The 19432-nt window shown below is 46.1% G+C and overlaps 1 protein-coding gene across 5 annotated transcripts in view; it reads left to right on the top strand.

Annotated features, from left to right (window-relative positions):
• Positions 1–19432, top strand: part of JAKMIP2 (janus kinase and microtubule interacting protein 2) — a 172842-nt gene that overhangs the window by 91294 nt on the left and 62116 nt on the right. For all 5 annotated transcript variants that reach the window (XR_014839019.1, XM_085014955.1, XM_021084964.2 and 2 more), the window contains one exon: positions 14267–14539. Coding sequence is in view for 4 of the 5 variants with exons in the window: in XM_085014955.1 (XP_084871081.1) it covers positions 14411–14539 (129 nt within the window). In the remaining variant the exon portion in view is untranslated. The remainder of the gene's footprint in view (positions 1–14266; positions 14540–19432) is intronic.

Raw genomic sequence — 19432 nt, 5'->3', positions numbered from 1 at the left:
AGGCCAGGGATGGATCCTGCGTGCTCATGGATCCTAGTCGGGTCCATTGCTGCTCAGCCACAGTGGGAACTGCTTTGTCGAGCTTCCTTTTCCTCACCTGTAATACTTATAATGTTGTGGGTTAAAATGAAAACATGAATATCTATCATTTAGCATAGTGCCTGGCGTATATGGAACACCTGAAAATACTAGCTCTTGCTGTCTCTAAGCACATGGATGACTCCTTCCCTCTAGGGAGTTTGTTGGTGGGAGCCACGAGCTTCCAGTGTCCCATCCACAAGGACTGGGTGTCGTCGGTCTCTCACTGCTTCCCAACCATCAGCACGTGTGGACTCTTCACACATCGCAGGTCGACTGGAGAGAAGGGCAGTGGTTTGAGTCCTCTGAGAAGCCTCAGGCCCACACCCATCTTGGCTCTGTCACCTGCCTGGCTCTGTGACTTGAAAGGACTGGCCTATCCACTCCTTTTTCTCATCCGTAAAGAAGGAATCATAACTGCATCTGTCTCATACCCTTCAGTCTGAAATGGGGGATGCAGTTAAAATGCTGCCTCGGCACACACTCAGTGCCCTGTGCAGAGAAGACGCTGTGTGATGATGATGAAAAAGGATGACGTGAGATGAATAAGAGTCCCCTTTGATTAGGAAAGAAAAAGGTACCTCTGCTCTGTCCCACTCCAGACTTCATGTCTTTATATTTGAACGTTGGTAATGGATTCCTATCTGGACCTCTCACCACTAGTTTCTGTTTCTTTCTACCTTGCATGGAACGTCAAGATTCATCTTCCTTTAAACAATTGCGTCATGCCTCTTCTCTTAAAATTGTTTGTCAGACTCTCAGTCAGATTTAAGCAAAATGTGAAATCAGTATCTAGGCAGTCAAGACATTCTCAACTCACCCTGCCCTATTTTTCTGTCTGTGTGTTTATCGGTTTCCCAGAATGAACCTTCCCCATCAGACAGTGGGATCTGCGGTTTCTTCCTCACACTCCCCATCCACCTGTCCTACCTTTCCGCCTCTCCTTCATCCTCCTGTTCATCCGCCACGTTCCAGCCCTAAGCACAAGGTCGTCTATTTTGGTGAAGTCCTTTATTTATCCAGAAATATTTATTCAGAGCCTATTTTGTTGCTGGGCACTGTGTTAGGTACCAAGATTCAACAAGGAGCCAGAGAGACATCTTCTTACCTTTGTGCTACAATTTCTCTTGTTCTCCGGCGTGTGTGTGTGTGTGTGTGTGTGTGTGTGTGTGTGTGTGTGTGTGCGCACGCGCGCGCACTCACTCCGTTGGCCCGTGGCATAGGCAGCTTTGTTCGGCAGATGCAGGTTGTATCTTCAACTTTAACATAATACCTTGCACGTGATTATGGTTCAAGAAAGAGTTGCTGATTTGTGTTTTTGCAGTGATTTTCCAATAACATGTGGTCCACACTGAAAAGTAGTCAACCTCAGGCTTGCTTCCAAGAGCCCATCAGTTGAAAAAAAAAAAAAAAAGATAGTTAAACACTGGCCTCTGGGACAAAACTCAAAGCAGAAATCTAAAAGTGATAATAATCTTTATCATTCTGTTATTTATTATACTACATGATACCGTGTTAGAACCTAGGGAAGGTATTGAGAGCCAGTTTCTCTGGTAGAGCACTGTAAGTGAAAAGCAAATCTTTATAATAGAATTATGTTGTACATCCGAAAGTTATTTAAGCTTTAGGTACTTTTACTTGAGTAATATCAATCTGTATAAATCCTAACACAGACATTTTCCTGCCATTTTCAAATAGCAGGTACATATTATTCACCTCTTATATATAGAAACTTCTGCTCATGTTTGACACTTTGAAAAGGTGCTTTTAGTTTTTTTTTTAATTCAAAGTCTTTAAAAGCAGTCGCCAAGGAAACGTTAGCATAAGTTATATGTGTTTCACTTATACCTAAAATAGAAAGGCTTGCTATCGCTTATAAATACACTTCTCTGAAGCCCACTCCCTCCAGAGATCTGGGCAGTTTTCTTTAATTTTGCACACGAGTTTGGTTTTTTGCAATAGTGTATATATGAAGCCAGTGCCTCCTTTGGGCCGGGGCTCAGGTGCATGTTTCTTGCTCTGTCTGACCTTGAATATACAGTCTTCCAGCTGGTTTGAGATTTCCTCCCCATGTCTAGTGAAGTTGGCGTTCCTCACTCCACCTTGGCTGTAAAATACTTTCAGTCCAGAAAGGGAGGACACTGCAGATGGAATGCAGGGCACTGGGTGACTGAACTTGGCCAGCCCCGTCCTCGGGAACGCCTCCTGGATCCAGACAGAAGGTGATGTCCTCTGTGCGACGTGAAATTGAACCTGGGAGCACAATGAATAGCAGCAAAGAGCGTAAAATCTAAGAATATGGCTTCAATAAAAATGTGTGTAACTTTATTGTGTGTCTAACTGTTACACCGGGCTTTAACTTGTGCCTGGAATCAAAACAGCCATGCAGGGGCTTCCACAAAGTCAAAGGAAGTTCCCGTAAGAAACCTTATTAGCAGTCAGCTTTGTTGAAAGGGTGAAGTCTCTTCCTCCTTCTCAGGATTTTCCTTGGATCTGGACCAGTGTTAATGAAATTGAACTCTGTGGTGGCTGGGTGACAGGGACGCTGGGTACAGAGATGTGAATGAGATGCAGTTTGACCTTCAAAGGGAGCTCAGTCACCTAAAGAGTAACCACGATCTAAATGAATCGTGGTAGGAGTTCCCGTCGTGGCGCAGTGGTTAACGAATCCGACTAGGAACCATGAGGTTGCGGGTTCGGTCCCTGGCCTTGCTCAGTGGGTTACCGATCCGGCGTTGCCGTGAGCTGTGGTGTAGGTTGCAGACGCAGCTCGGATCCCGCGTTGCTGTGGCTCTGGCGTAGGCCGGTGGCTACGGCTCCGATTTGACCCCTAGCCTGGGAAACCTCCACATGCCGCAGGGGCGGCCCAAGAAATGGCAAAAAAAAAAAAAAAAAAAAAATTGAATCGTGGTCATTGTCTTCGGACTCTTCTTTCTGCATCTCTGCTCAGCCCTTTATTCCACGGGACTGTTACTAAAACCAACATGCGATCATGTCACCTGCTCCCTGAAGCTGGGGTGACTCCACGCTGCCTGGCGGCCGATGTCCATGCCCTTTAATGTCGTTTAATTCTTCTCCACCGGCTCCGTGCCTACCTCTCCCAGCGCATCTCCTAAAGCTTTCCCATCTATTCATCAAGAACTTGCCTGTGTTTTTCTCCACAGCATCATTTTCATTCTTTATTAAAAACTCCCTGGACCTTCCTACACAGTCCTCCCTCTAATCTAGAATGTTCTGTTTTCCTACTCTAGCCCCCCTCTTGCTGACTCTTTCTCATCTTACAGATCTTCGGTCTCTCTCACTTTTCCTAAGAAGTCTTTCAACCCACCGAAATGCCCGTGGCTCCTGTCACATGTGCAGTTACCACACTGTGTGACCTTGCTGAGTCCTCCCGGGTGAAGGACGGGGACCTGCCTCTCTTGCTCACACAGACAGCCCTCCTGCAGATGTTTCACATATGTTCGTGAACTGATGGATCAAATTAAGGAACAAGTGACAAGTCCTATATAACGGGTCTTTAAAGTGAAAACAGAAGCCAGAGAATAATTTATTCCTCGCTGGGAATGGCAAAGAGGTGGAAGGAAAGTGATAGAGATGACCCTAGACCTGGCTTCTAAAATTTGGCCAGGAAGTTTCCTGAAGAGATGAGGAAGGCAACGAAAAGCCAGAAGGAAATGCAGGGGCAAAGCCGGCAGCGTAGATGAGTTCTGGGTGAGCCCTGCCTGCTTTGGGTCTCACTTTAGGCTTCACTTCTGCCACGTCTACCATGCCTTCCTGACACCCCCCTGAAAGAAGTTAGACGTCTCTTGGATGTGTGCTGAGAGCTCTTTTACTGCACCCTTCATGAAGCGTATTTCTTTTTCTTTTTCTTTTTTTCCCTCTTTAGGGCCTCATCCGTGGCCCACGGAGGTTCCCAGGCTAGGGGCTGAATCAGAGCTGTAGCCACCGGCCTATACCCCAGCCACAGCCACGCCAGATCTGAGCCGCATCTGTGACCTACACCACAGCTCACGGCAACGCCGGATCCTCAACCCACTGAGTGAGGCCAGGGATCGAACCTGCATCCTCATGGATACTAGTCAGATTTGCCACCTCTGAGCCATGACGGGAACTCCCATAAAGTGTATTTCTTTTTGTGTGTGTGTGTGTAATTTTTAAAATTTTTATTGGACTATAGTTGCTTTACAATGTTAGTTTCAGGTGTACAGCAAAGGGATTCAGTGATGCATATACATATATTCATTCTTTTTCATGTTCTTTTCCTATATTTCTAATATGAAGCTTTAAACCTGACATTGAGAAAGCACAACTATCAGTAACAACGAATTTTGGTTTTATTTATATAACATCCTTTTATATATAAAAAAACTTAACATGTTGACTAAATAATTTGTAATAAAAAATAGTTGCTGGTATTATTATGTGATAAAGAAGGCACTTCAGTGGAAGAATAGGAGAGGGGAAAACTAACATAAAGAACCACATGAGGAGTTCCCATTGTGGCTCAGTGGCTTGAGAACCCTACATAATCTCCAAGAGGATGTAAGTTCGATCCCTGGCCTTGCTCAGTGGGCTAAGGATCCGGCATTGCTGTGAGCTGTGGCCTAGGTAGCAGATGAGGCTGGGATCCAGTGTTGCCATGGCTGTGATGCAGGCCTCAGCTGCAACTCCAATTCAGCTCCAATCCTGGGAACTTCCATATGCTGCAGATGCAGCCGTAAAACGAAAAAAAAAAAAAAAAAAAAAAAAAGAACCGCACCGCACAAGCCCCAAACTTACAATCCTAAAGGTGTATAGTTGCTGTATGTTGAATGTTAGCATTTCAGATTCATTTTCTTCTCACAGGTGTGTAAAGGGTTAAAAGCCTTTGTCCCCAGAGCCACACCACCACATTGCCTGTATATGGGGACACTAGAACTCCAGGGTCGGACTGGCTTAAATAGCAACATCCCTCCTTTATAGGAAACTGCTGTGTCAGGTTCATGAATGCACAGTGAGACTTTTTTTTTCCCCTGCATAAAGAAGGGTTTATTTATCAGGTCTCTGGAGATCACCAGGAATAAATTAAATAAGTTTAATTCATTCGTTTCAGACACTAACCACATGTGACTCTAGAGCATCATCTTTGGAAGAGAAGTGGTGCAAGGGTTTAGACAAGCCGGCAAGGCTTCAGTGGAGTGCAGGTACCCAAATGTTAATTGTGGAGACGTGTTGCAGAATTTAGCTTCCTACACTTGAACTCCTGCTGTTTTATATTACAGTTGCTTCTCAAATCGTAACTCAGAGGCAACAGCCCCATTGGAAAGTCTTAAGATTAATAACGTCTTTATACTGCTTATAGCTTAGGGCAGAACCAGCTACAAAGCTGAGACTCCTGGGAATACAGACTCTGCCAATGTAGGATCCATTTGGCCAAAAGCATAAGCATGAACTCCTTTAGTCTTTTCAGGGATTTCTGTGCTTTTCCTGGTATGTCTTTTAAACACAAATGAGTAGTAAATTGTTCCTTCTTCCCTTAAAATCTTAGCTGGCTTTTTGTGGATAGTTTGCTCCTGGAAAAATAACACTGATCATGATAGTGCAAATTTCTAATCATGTCACACGTTTCAGTTCATTTGCTCCTTGCAAGCGCTCTGTGAGGTAAATGTATTTCTTTCCCCATTTTATGGTCATAGAACAGAAGTTCAGGGGCTTAACGAATTTCTCAGGTATATACCTCTAGAAAGTTTGATTCAAAACCACTTTTTTTTTTCTAATTTCCAATCCCAAGCTGCTAACCACTGCATCCCATGATTCTATTTTGTAAAAAGCCCCCAGTTGTCATTTTCATGCCTTTACCATCTCTTTAGCCTAACCCACAACCAGAGCTCCATCTTGCCCTTTCTTCAGTAAGTGTTCAAGCAAAAGCTTGGGAGACTGACAGATGTGTCTTTGAGTTGCAGCTCTGCCATGTCATAGCTGTGTCATTCTCTTTCCAACTTAATTAACGTCTCTGAGCCTCAGTTTCCTTATCTACAAAAGTAATGAGTAAATATCTGAAGAGGTTCATTGTGTTCGTTAATCAGGGTCAGTTTGTACCTAAAGTGAGTGCTCCTTGGCACAGTGTCGGGACGAAGTGAGAACTCAGTAAAGCTGGCGCCGTGGTTCAGCATGAGCATCCTTCAGGCCAAGCTCACACGCCAGCTTCTCTGTTGCCTTCCTGCCTCCTCAGTCCCATCTCAGATACGCGCACAGCACTGAGCAGCTCTCTTCCTTCATTGCTTTCTAGAATTTGTTTTCTCTCTGCAGCTATTTGTCTCCTCTTACAGGCTGCAAGTCATGGAGGATAGGAGTCATGCCCACACTTTTTAACATCTATCAAGAGCCAAGAACAGTGCTTGATAAATAGTGGCTATATTTTTGTGGCCAAATAAATGGCCACATTTCTGGTAAAGAATTACGTGGTATTTTAGGATGTAAGAGGCAGTAGAAGATGTGGTTGGACATCATATGAGGATTTCCAGGATATTTTACTTTGCTGGACAGACTGTGCAACAGGGTTATAATCGAAGGTCTATTAATAGCGTAGATTCACCATATTTAAATACTGATAAATTGATTTCATAGATGCTTCTAATGTCTTATTTTAATCTTGATGTGTGTGTCTTAAAAAAAAGGAATGGGGAGTTCCCATCGTGGCACAGCACAAACAAATCTAACGAGGAACCATGAGGTTGCAGGTTTGATCCCTGGTTTTGCTCAGTAGGTTAAGGATCTGGCGTTGCCATGAGCTGTGGTGTAGGTCATCAGATGTGGCTCGAATCTGGCATTGCTGTGGCTGTGGCGTATGCCAGTGGCAACAGCTCCGATTAGACCCCTAGTCTGGGAACCCCCATATGCCGCAGGTGCGGCCCTCAAAAAGACAAAAAAAAAAGAGTGATGATGAATGGAAATGTTTAAACATGATTGTTTTATTATAAAAAAAATAGATGCTGAAGTTCCCTAAATTCTGAAAGACATAAAAGAGCTATAGTTGGGAGTAGATGACCCCAGGATTATTTCAAAAGCAGCACCCTACTTCTAGACTCTGGGATTGGTACCCAAGGAGAGACCATTATGGGGGAGGAAAAAAGCATCATCAGTTCTTGTTAATATCACTGCCCCCTCTCTGTGGTTTCTCTCTCAGGGGTTTTGTGCCAATGCCTAAACAAGTCTGTTGAGAACCAAGGACAAGAACATTTTTTTTGTTGTTTTTTAATATTTGAGCCTTTCTACATGTGTGGCACTAGAATTATCATCATTTTTGTGTATTCCCTTACTTAATTTAAGCATCTCGAGGACAGCACCCATAGGCTACTTTGTTTACACAACCTTAGCCAATAGTTGAAGTTGAAAGCCCTCAATAAATGGCAACTCATATCATGAGCTGCATGATAGCATCACTTACATTCTTTCATGTAATTTTCAAATAGTCCTACACTGTAGTCCTGTATATACCCATTCCTCTCACCCATGTTTTAGAGATGAGGAAAATTGAGACGTAGAGAATTAATGATTTATCCAAGGTCCACATCTCCTAAACAGGTAGGTAGAATTTAAACTCAGGTCTGACTCCATAGCCCATACTTTTAACCAGGAGTTCCCAAAGCTGCATCAGAATCACTAGGCAGCTATTCTATCAAATCTCCAGAATGGAGTGCCAACCACTCAAGCTCTCCAATAGATTTAATACAGGCCATAGAAATGTCAGACCTTTTAAAATTATACACTTTAAATGTGTGCAGCTTATTGTATGTGAGTTATACCTTATTAAAGCTATACCTTCCTAAAGTTATACCTTATTAAAGCTATAATAAAGTTATACCTTATTAAACAAAACAAAAAAAAAAAAGACAAAAGCAAAAACAAAACACAGCCAGACCAAAGATTTTGGAAGCTCTACCCTCAAATGCTATACTGTATTTCTTCCTCAATAAATGTCTATTGAACGAATGAATGAATGATGGCTATAACTCTTCCATTAATATATTCCTGCATTAAGGATTGCTCTCAAACAGTGATCCTTATTTGAAAATGCAAGTACTCCTGAGAAGCCATCTCTCAAGTTCTGATATCTGTATCAGAGACCTGTTACAGCAACACTCAGCTCGGTGGCTATGGGAGGACCTGATTAAGGATAGGGTGGGACCAGAAAGATGAGCTAAAATTCACATCTTTGGTACCTCACAATGTTTCCTGGAGCTAGCACTGCTGTCATTGTAGTTAAGAGCTGGAAACCTAGGGCTCACTTAAAATTCCTTCAAGGATTTTAAAGTTGTGAAGCCTTCTCCTCCAACCCCCTCACCAGGATTGGCCATTAGTTGAATAAGCCTTCTGTCTCTGCTCCAGATCACCTGCTGTGCCAGACATTATCAGTGACCAGGGCTCTGAGGGTGTCCAGAAACATTCCATCTGTGTGCAGTGACCCCTTCCAGTGCTCCTTTATGCTCTGGAGCACACTCCTTTGAGAGGTGGTGTCCCTCTGCATGGCTGACCTCAAACTGCTTAAGCAAAGGCAGCACCACTGTCCAGCAGTTGATGAAGGGATAAAGAAAATTCAGCTTTAGCCATATGATGGAATAGTATTCAGCAATAAAGAGAAATGAAATATTGATGTATGCTACAAAATGGAGGAACCTATTAAAGTAGAAGAAGCCAGTTACCAAAAAAAAAGTCCATATAGTATATGATTCCATTTATACAAAATATTCAAAATAGACAAATCTGTAGAGCAAGCAAGTAGATTAGTAATTACCTGGGAGAGTTTGGTGGCAAATGGGAGATGACTACTAGTAGGTGGGAGTTTTCTCTTTGATGAAAAGTTTTAACATTGATTGGGGTAATGGTTGTGCAACCGTGTGAATATGTTTTAAAAAATCAAAATTGTACACTTTAAATTGTGAATTTTATGATACGTGAATTGCATCTCAGGAAAGCTGTCCAGAGGGGGAAAGGCAGCATAAGGCAACAGAAGCATTTTAGTGAAATGATGTATGAGAATCATGAACTTTCTAGGCACTCCTCACAACTGGAGAAGACTTTGGAAAATTGCCTTCCAACAGAGGGATATATGGGGCCATATTTATGGCCAGCTACTTGCCTTAAGGTATCTGTAAAGTGGTTGCATCCTTAACTCCCTGTGATGGCTTTTTCTTCTGCTGAACGTATGTGTCATTTATCAATCCTGTTCTTTTCTTCCGCCCTTATGGGACTAAGTTCACAGTAATTCCAAGACCCATATTAATTACCATAGTAATTCCAAGCCAGGCCCATATTTTATGTTTTTTGAAAAGGATCATAAATTAAAATGTAAAATATGGCAGTTACTTTGCACCCCTTCTGCTGCAAGCAGTGACAGAGAGCTGGTACTCATTATTTACAATGGGAGAGGAGAATGTAATAAAGTTGAAAAGTAGGACATGACTCCATCAAAGTCTCTATGTGTCACAGGTGCCACCTCCTTTTTTTAACGGCTGCACCTGTGACATATGGAAATGCCTGGGCTAGAAGTTGAATCAGAGCTGCAGCTGCAGCCTATATACCACAACCATAGGAACATAGGATCTGAGCTGCATCTGACCTGTACTGCAGCTTGCAGCAACACCAGACCCTTAACACATTGAGTGGGGCCAGGGCTCAAGCCTGCATGCTCACAGAGACAGTGTAGGGTCTCTAACCTGCTGAGCCACAGGGGGAACTCCCATCACCTCCTCTTTCATCCCCATGGCTGTAGCCCCGTTCAGAGCCATCATTCCTGAGAGGGTTCCATCTCTTGCCTGGACCATTGAAGCTGACTCACTGATTTCCTGCCTCCTGTTTCTCCCTCTTTAATAACTCATCTTCCATCACACTGCCAGAGCTACTTTTCTAAAAGCAAATACGTGGCAGTGCAGCCCATGGTATACAGCTTGGGTCTCGGTTTCCAATTGCCCGGATTTGAATCTGGGCCTTACCACCCCTCCACTCAGTCACTTTAGGCAAGTAACTTCATCTTTCCATGAATCCCTTTATTTCCCTCTACTTTTGGTGTGGGTTAGATGAGAGCCGTGTAAGTGCTGAATCCAGTGGCGGGCTCATAGCCGTGAATTGCTATGAGCTTTATTAATATTACACGTATATTCAAATGCCACCACGTCTCTCCATCTCTCCATGATGGACTCTAATTATTATAAAGGAAATGTGATCGTCCATCGTGCAGGAGCCTGGGAAATTTAACCCCAGCCTGTCTTCCTGGTTCCTAACCTCCTTTACACACCTCAAATGTCTGGTTCAAAGTTTTTCTGAAGCTCCTCCCTCTGCCATTTGAGTATCTGCAATTAGAAAAGGCCATTCTTCATTTGAGATGACAGTATGCCTGCGAGGTCACTGGGAAGCTTTTCCCACACTGTCCCTCCCTCTGTATTGGGACCGCACCGTACGGACTGGAAAGAAGTCAACCAGAGTGGGTTACCTGTCATGGGTAAAACAAACAGGACTTCCTAGCGAACTGGAGAAGGGAAAAGGGGTGAAAATAAAAGGAAGGACGACTTCTCAGCTTTGATCAGGAACAACTGGGCACATGTGCTGGTGCCGTTTATTGATAGGGGAGAACCTAAGGAGAATAAGGGTTTTGAGGGTAAGGTCTTTTGGGTTTAGAATACCAATCGGACATCCAAGCGGATGTCGTAAGGAAGCAGTTAAAGGTGCGTGTCTGGGGTTTGGGGAGTGGTCAGGGCTGTGGCTGTAACACTGGGACTCATCCCCCGGTTGGTGGGGCCACTCGTAGGTGGGGCCAGTGGAGACAACCTGCAAGAACCCCTGGGACCAGCACCCTCTAAGCATCAGCTAGAGAAGAGAAGCCTGTTCACTGCACCCGTGAGAGTTTACTCACCCAGCACCTACTTGGGGTTAATTACTGTCTTACTTCTCTTTGTGCCTAGTGGAGTTCATCATACAAATTTTCAATAAATTCTCCTTGAATTCACTTCACTTCTCGAAGGAAAGAATGGTAACCACTGAGAAGTCTCCCAGCCGTGCACTTTAATGATTTGGCCACATTTGCAAAACAAGCACGAGAGACAACTCCAGTGTCTAGTCTGGGTAGAATATGGTGGAAGGTTCCATGACTGCTGGAGACAGGCTGCCTCCCTCCTTCCCCTTTCCCTAGGACACGCTCCAAAGAGCATGGCCCCACTGCTGATGGGGAAATGGCAGAAGGCCCAGGATCCCCGCCTGGTCCTCGAGGCTGAATACCAGGGGTCTTGATAGAACAGCACCTGCTGGAACATAGGCGTCATCAGCAGGACTTTCCCTTCGTTCTGGACCAAAGCACCTAGGTGCTCCCAACACCCAGTCTCTCTAGTATCTTCTTTACCTAGTTGTGCTTTTTGCATTGACCTTAACAGTTGAGCATTCATAGTTTCTTTTCTTTTTTTTGTTATAAAAACTGTCTCGAAACAATTTTATTAGATGTTCTGCAACCATATGAAAGTAAAACATGTCTCTGAGATGAATAAGTAGTACTTACCTTGCACAAATAATCACGTCAATATGCATTATTTTTAATATGGGCAAAGACAATTAAATATAAAATGTATATAACTTTGAGGTATGATAAACATAATAAATCATGAAAAAAACCCAGAATTTAGGTATTTAGAAGCAATTTCAAAAAAGTATTTGTTTACTCTGAAGTCATTAGCTCAGTCATTTAAAGGTACATTTTTATGGAAAATGTATTTAGTGTTTCTGGTATTTACATAGATATCTGAAACTCTAATTCCCATAGCAACCTGGCAGCAAGAATTAATTACGTGAACTGGAGTGGACTGTATTGGGCTGGAGAGTACACATCAGAAGTTGATGACTTTTGCTTTAAAGAAAGATGAAAATCTTTCCCGTATATACCAGTTTCTTTCCCATTTGCAGTAAGCTTTTATTATTCCTTGCAGTCTGAGACAAACAGTAACTAGCACATAACCAAGCGCTATATAATATGAATCAAAGATTTAAAAGTATTACTGCAAATGGGGAAAAAGTTGGTATATATGGGAAAGATTTTCATCTTTCTTTTTGTTTTGTTTTTGTTTTTGTTTTTTTGTAGGCCGCACTTGTGGCATATGGAGGTTCCCAGGCTAGGGGTCGAATCAGAGCTGTAGCCGCCAGCCTACGCCAGGGCCACAGCAACACGGGATCTGAGCTGTGTCTGCAACCTACAACACAGCTCACGGCAACGCCGGATCCTTAACCCTCTGAGCGAGCCCAGGGCTCGAACCTGCAACCTCACGGTTCCTAGTCGGATTCGTTAACCACTGAGCCATGACGGGAACTCCGATTTTCATCTTTCTTTAAAGGATTCATCTTTTCTTATTACCTCCTTGTTCCTATGACACATTTAAGAATTTGTAAATCAAGACATATCTTTTTTTCTCTCTCTTCTCTTGCTCCTGTTCTGGTTAGGCCTTCATCCTCCTTCACCCAAGCCACTTCAGCAGCCTTCTATCTGGTCTCCCTGCCTCCATTCTCTCCCCACTCTGCCATCAGAGTAACCACGCCAAAGCCCTGCTCTGTTAGAGCATCCACCTGCCAAAGACTTCAACAGCTTCCTTGTTACTTAATGAAAAAGAAAAAAAAAACAAAAGATTCCAAGATCCTAAGATGGCATAGCAGTTCTCCCATAATCGGTCATTTCCAGGCAACCTTTTCAGCATCACTGCCCATCACCCATATCCTGGATTGTAAGTAATCAGGCCCCCATTCCCCCCAGAGTAGTCACTCTGCTTTCTCTTTCTGCACCTCAGCCATTTCTTTCACCCAAGGTGTGGCACCTGTTCTCCACCTGTTACCGTCCTACTTACTCCTCAACTTCCAGGCCATTGCCACTGTCTTCAGGGAGCAGTCCTTACCCCACAGGAAGGAGAAGTTCTTGTCTGTATTTTTGAAACATCGAGTGTTTATATCCTTAAGGGCAGTTATCATATAGACTATGGTGATGATGAGACAGACAGACAGTCAGACAGACAGACAGATAGAAAGGGTTGTTGTTTTTGCCTTGGAGCTGTAACGTATTCCCTTTGAACATACTGTACTTAGCACACATATAGAAGGAATTCTAACAATATTGACTAAATGGATAAGTGAGTGGCCCAGTTGAGCCAGTGTATTAAGCCCCACTTCTCACAGTGCATCCACTGTAGAATTCCAGGTCTTTCCATACCAGGTTTTCTTAGAGTTGGGGCTTTCTGTGGGGTGACCATGGATCTTCCCATGGATGACTTCTTTCCACAAATGCTGATTAAGTCCCTGGCATGTCCTAGGCCTCATGGTGGATTCTTGTGTTTTGTTTAGTTTTTAGGGCCGCCCCTGCAGCATATGGAAGTTCCCGGGCTAGGGATGAAATCAGAGCTGCAGCCGCCAGCCTACACCACAAGCACATCAGCACTGGATCTGAGCTGCCTCTGCAACCAGTGCAGCAGCTTGTGGCAACACCGGATCCTTAACCCACTGAGCGAGGCCAGGGACCGAACCTGCATCCTCACAGATACTCTGTTGGATTTTGAACCCGCTGAGCCACAAGGGGAACTCCTCTGGGGTGGATTCTGAGAAACAAGCTGTAAATATGAACGGCACATTCCTGCCCCCACAGACCTCACAGATTCATGGGATTGTAGTACCTTTGATAACAAGGGCATGTGATGACCTGAGGTGGGGGAGGTTATCAAGGAGGAATGATAGGCCAGCCGAGACCTGGCGGAGTCCTAACGGTCAGTCGGACTAACTGTGTGTGTGGCTGCATGTGAGAGTGAGGATCTGGGGGACCGTGTGAGGCGGCTGAGCAGACGATGGAGAAAAACGAGCCCAGTCGGAAACGCCCTTGTGGGCAGAGAGACAGCGTCCGACGAAGAAAAGGCATTCCTTCCCCCAGGATGTGAGCGGGAAGAGGAAGAGGTAAGGCTGGGAGACTGAGCAGGTGCATAGAGCAGGTGCAGAGATGTGAGCGCTGGCCTCAGGGGCACTCATAGGTCCTGAAGCATGTTGGGGACCAGGCCAGCCTTGGGCAAGGCGGCCCAGGGCCTGGGCCAAGCAGGGGCAGCCCTCAGGAGAAGGCTCTGGAGGCAGCTCAGGCTGGGGGCCTGACGGCGCGTGGCCGGGTCTTGGTCAGAGCAGTAAGTGCCGCCTCTGCCTCTCCTAGGGCTTCCAGGACAGCGGCTGAGGAGACCTTGCCAAGGGCCACCACGCAGTAGACGCTGAGCCGTCGCTCCGGGAGAAGCAGCAGTAACATGGCCGCCCCCGCTTGAAAGGAACCCACACCGCAGACCCCGGCGAGAGAGGAACCATGTCCAAGAAAGGGCGGAATAAGGGCGAGAAGCCCGAGGCGCTCATCGTCGCCCTCCAAGCCGCCAACGAAGACCTCAGGACCAAGCTCACGGACATCCAGATAGAGCTGCACCAGGAGAAGTCCAAGGTGAGTGGGCCCCGAGCTGGGCCTGGGAGCTCAGGCCCGCCTCGGCCCCTGGGTGGACGTGGGGCATGCCTGCGGGTGTGGCAGGAGAGAGCGGCGTCCAGGGGACACAGAAAATGAGAAGGATCTGCTCCTGAGGCCACGCTCGGCCTCCCTGGGAAGCCAGGTGTGACATCTGAGACCCTGCCCCCACGACCACCACCTCGGGACACTTGGCATGTGTATGGCCCTGCCGTCCGCCGTCACCCCCGGTGGCCTTTCTGAAACATGTCGCTTGTGTCACTGCACTGCTCACAGCCCTGCAAAGGCTTCCAGCCTCCCCCAGCTGCAGGACACTCCCTAGGGCTCTGCCTCTGGCTCATCCCCTGCTCTCCCCTGGATCCCTCTGCTCCGGCCTCTTCCCTGCACCAGGAGAGACGCGCCCATCAGCACCCATCAGCGCCCATCCGTTTGGGCCTTTGCCTTTGTTCTTCCACAGGGGGGCGCTGTTACGCTCCTTCCACACCTCCTTCGGGGTCAGCCCCAGGACCTCGCAGCTGACCCCCATCCCCGAAACAGAGCACGTCCCCAGCCCCCCTACTCCCTAGGGCCTGACTCTTGATTCATCTTGGAGCAATTTATGATTATTTATTTACTGCTTAGGGCTCCTCTCTCCCCAGTCAGGTGAAGGCTGAGTCTGACTTCTGCATCCCTAGAGCCTAAATAATTAGGCAGAACTGAAAAACTCAACATCTCTTTGTTAGGTGTGTAGAGGACTAACGGAAAAGTGGGTTTGTCCTTACACCTGTTTCTTCATCGGTGACATAGTGGGATCCTGTAGAGCTGTGATGAGTTTCAATTAGACAAGCGCATAAAGGAATTAGAAGGAGTGAGGAGAAAACTCTTATCAGACACTCAGAGAGCTGCCGGGCACACAGTAAACTCTAAAAAGAATTATTCATAGTAGGAGCCCTTCTAAAATGCTGTACCCTCTGGAGTTCCCTTCGTGGCTCAGAGGTTAATGAACCCAACTAGGATCCTTGAGGCTGCGGGTTCAATCCCTGGCCTCGCTCAGTGGGTTAAGGATCCAGCGATGATGTCAACTGTGGTGTAGGTCGCAGACGCGGCTCAGATCTGGCTTTGCTGTGGCTCCCATGTAGGCCGGCAGCTGCAGCTCCAATTCGACCCCTAGCCTGGAACTTCCATGTGCCACAGGTGCGGCCCTAAAAAGACAAAAAATAAAATAGAATGGAATGGAATGGAATGGAATGGAATGGAATGGAATGGAATAGAATAGAATAGAATAGAATAGAATAGAATAGAATAGAATAGAATAGAATAGAATAGAATAGAATAGAATAGAATAGAATAGAATAGAATAGAATAGAATAGAAAATGCTGTTCCCTCGAGTCAGATGCTAACTCGACTTAGGAAAGTCTCTTTACTTCTCTGAGTCCCAGCACTTGAGTGAATACGTTAAATGACACTTATCTTACTAGAGGGCATGGATATCAAATAGGAGCACAGACAGGAGAGCATTTTGAAATATCAGACAGGCAGGACGCATTTCTACAAACCAGAGACAACCGTGTCACCATAAAGTTGCCTTGAAGAGAGAACTTTTTTTAAATTTTTTTTTGAAGAGGTAACTCTCTGTACAGTAAGGCGGTGTTCTTGCTCAGGCCGCAAACCGACAGATAATCTTTTTAATCGACCTCTTTGTCATTGACGTTACTATTACATATAAGTTATTTTCTCCCAAATCTCTCTCTCCGGGTTTCAGCAATAATAGAGCTTGAACGGGCCAGAGTTCCTGGCCTCCTGTCTCAGCTCACCCTTGACCTTGGATAGCCAGACCCCCATGTCAAGTGTGGGAGGGGAATGTTTTCATTTCCAGGACGTTGAAATGACTGTGATGTCCTAAAAATGAAAAAACCAAAAGCTTGTGTGTGAGCATCGGAAAACCAGACTGTTGCCTTTACCTCTGCTCGGGGACAGATTTCATGGCCTCAGTTTCTCCATCTGTAATGCAGATGACTGATGCTGTTTCTTCACATCTGTGTCTCTCCAGCATCGCTGTGCTTTTGAATAACCTCAGGGAACGTATTGAAAATGGAGATTCCCCGGGGCCCACCGCCAAGGGGTTCTGACAATGGGGCGGGTGGAGGACCAGGACTGCAGTTCGCCAAGGTTCTCATGGGGGGGGGCTCTCTTCCTCCATGGTGACAAGCACTGCTCGGCGCAGTTCCTTCCAGGTCTCACTGGTTTTCGCTTTCCCCAGGGCAACGTAGCATTTGCGGGGAGGCAGACTCCTTGAATTGCAGTAACAACCGAGTGACAAACTGCATTCATGAGGCTGCCAGTCTGGCCACGGAGGACCCTAACCTGCCCCTGACATACAGAGGGCGAACTCAGCAGAGTTTAAAGGGGCCGAGGCCCTGCAGACCCCGCCACTGCCAATTCCCACCCATTCAAGCCTTGGAGAAGGGTCAGTCTCAACTGTGGACAGAGCTGCCTGTCTATCCAGGGCCTGGCACTGCTGTTCAAGCCAGCAGATCAGGAGAAATCCCCTCTTCCTCTCACAAGAGACGAGAAGCCAGACTCTGGAATAAAAGCACTGCCTTATTGTCCCTGCTGATGCCCCCACCCCGGCCTCCCTCTCCCTCTCATTTAATTGCCATCTCCGTACAGGGGCTACAGCCAAGCTTCGCTGCCTGTCAGCAGCCTTCCCCAAAGAGCAAAGGGAATTTAGAAGGCAAACAAGTCATAAAGCAGTTTTATTAAAATAAATACAGTTATGTTTCCAGAGGCCCAGGCTTCAAGAGAGAGAATAGGAACAATGCCAACATATGAATTCACTCTCTCGGTCTGGGTACAAGGCTATGATGCTAAAACGACAGTTTAGCCACCGGGTCGGGGAATGGGCTAGTTAAAGAGTGAGCCCTTCAGAGCGATGGGGCATTTCTCATTTTTCCAGAAAGACAGTTCCTCCCAGTGATGCTTGCTGAACCTGTTGCAGGTATAGGGCAGAGTCACCAATGCTAGCCGTCTCTGTCACCCACTGTCAGCGCCTTTCCTCCTGACCTAAATCACCCAGCTCTTTCCCTTCGCACCCGAGTAACCCTGAGCGGGCGATGAAGTCCCTGGGTCTTCCTTCCCTGTCTGTCAGGCGAGATCAGAGTCGTGGCCGCTTCCTATGTACATGTGTATTGTTTTGAGCAGTTTGTTTGGGTCAGACGTTGTTAAGAGTCACCATTCAGGCATCTCCTTTCGTCCTCACCACCGCCCTCTGCGATGGGCAGGGTTATTTTCCACATCTTACGGAGGAGGAGACGGAGGGTTGGTGAGATAAAGCAGTTTACCCAGAGTCACCAGCTAGTCGGTGGCAGAGCTGGGTCCCCAGCTCCCCTTCTCTCTCCTCTCAGGTCTGTGCTCTTTTAAAAATATGTTTTTCCCCCAGGTGGACAGATAGAATTGTTTTATTGAGATAGATGTGACATATAACATTGTATTTGTTGTAGGTGCCCAACCTACCAATTTGATATGTGTGTCAATATCAAGCAATCACCAGGATAAGCTCCAGCTTGAGTCCAAATCCATCTCTCACAAAGTTTTATTTCCTCGCGATGAGAACGCTTAAGATGCACTCCCTGCGCAAGCTTTGCTGTGAACGGGATTATCACCTGCAGCCACCGGGCTGTGCGTTACAGCCTCGCAACTAATTTATTGTATAACTGGAAGCGTCTTCCTTTTGACCATTCTCACCCTTTCCTTGCATCTCCTGCATCCTGCCTCTGTCACCCAGCAACCCACTCTCTGCATCTACGAGCTCGCTCTCTTTTTTGATTCCGCATATGTGTGATCATACAGGATTTGTCTTTACGTGGCATTTCACTTGGCATCATGTTGCACATGACAGAATTTCCCTGCTTTTATGGCTGAATGATATTTCTCCGTGTGTGTGTGTGTGTGCGCGCGCGCGTGTGTTTGATATCACATTTTCTTTACCCATGTATCTGTCACTGGACCCTCAGGTTGTTTCCATGTCTTGCAAAGCCTGTGCTCTTAAAATATGTGAAGGTCGGGAAAATGCCGAACACCTGAGGCAGAGGAAGAGCGACAGAACTTCTCTTTACACTGTTAGGCACATTTCAAGTGGAGAAGCCAAACGGGAGAGCGGTGGGAACATAGGCACATCCTTGTCCTGTAGAGGCTTGTGCTTCCACTGCAGGGGAATGAAACACAAATATTGGACACAGCCCACTTGGGGGAGTAGAAATTATCCAAAAGATTGGCGAGATTATCTAAGAGACTCTCGATGGGCTGAACCTACAGATAAGTAGGCCATTGTGACTGGACCTCAGGCGTGAGGGCTATGAGGGTGAAGCACCTGCAGTGGGAGGCAAGAACAGAGGAGGGTGTTTCTGCCGGATGACTGACATTGGTGTCTCTGGGGCTGCATTTGTGCACCTGTAAAATGAGCAGACTGGGGGCTAGATAAAAGAGCGAAGGGTCTCAGAAGGGTGAGGACTAGTCAGGAAAGGGAACCCTCTGCTCCGGCTCTTCGGGACTGTTCCCTGACCACCGAGGTCGTAACACTGTTCCCTGGTTCCGTGTTCGCTGCCACGTGACCCTGTAATAATTTACTCACCCAACTCTGAACTGTCTGAAGTCATCTTCTTTGTTGATTTGCTTCTTTTTTGCCCGTTGCCCCGCCGCAGTGAAATGTATGCTTCCACGGGTAAGAGATCATGCCTGCTAAGTAAGGGGTCCCCAGTGCTTGCAGCGCTGCCGGGCATGTGGGAGCCCCATCCTGTTTGTTGAATGGATGTTCATGATTCTTTTTAAAGCATTCCCAACAAGCCCATGGCATAAGTACCTTATAGCATTTATTTAGGCAGAAAAAAAAAATGTAT

The sequence above is a fragment of the Sus scrofa genome, chromosome 2 (assembly GCF_054392235.1).
Source record: "Sus scrofa isolate SSC_HxYL_T2T_F1_AM1 chromosome 2, Sscrofa_HxYL_maternal_Yorkshire_Landrace_v2.0, whole genome shotgun sequence".
Taxonomy (NCBI): domain Eukaryota; kingdom Metazoa; phylum Chordata; class Mammalia; order Artiodactyla; family Suidae; genus Sus; species Sus scrofa.
The sequence above is the reverse complement of the archived record's forward strand: the minus strand, read 5'-3'. Positions and strand labels throughout refer to the sequence as shown.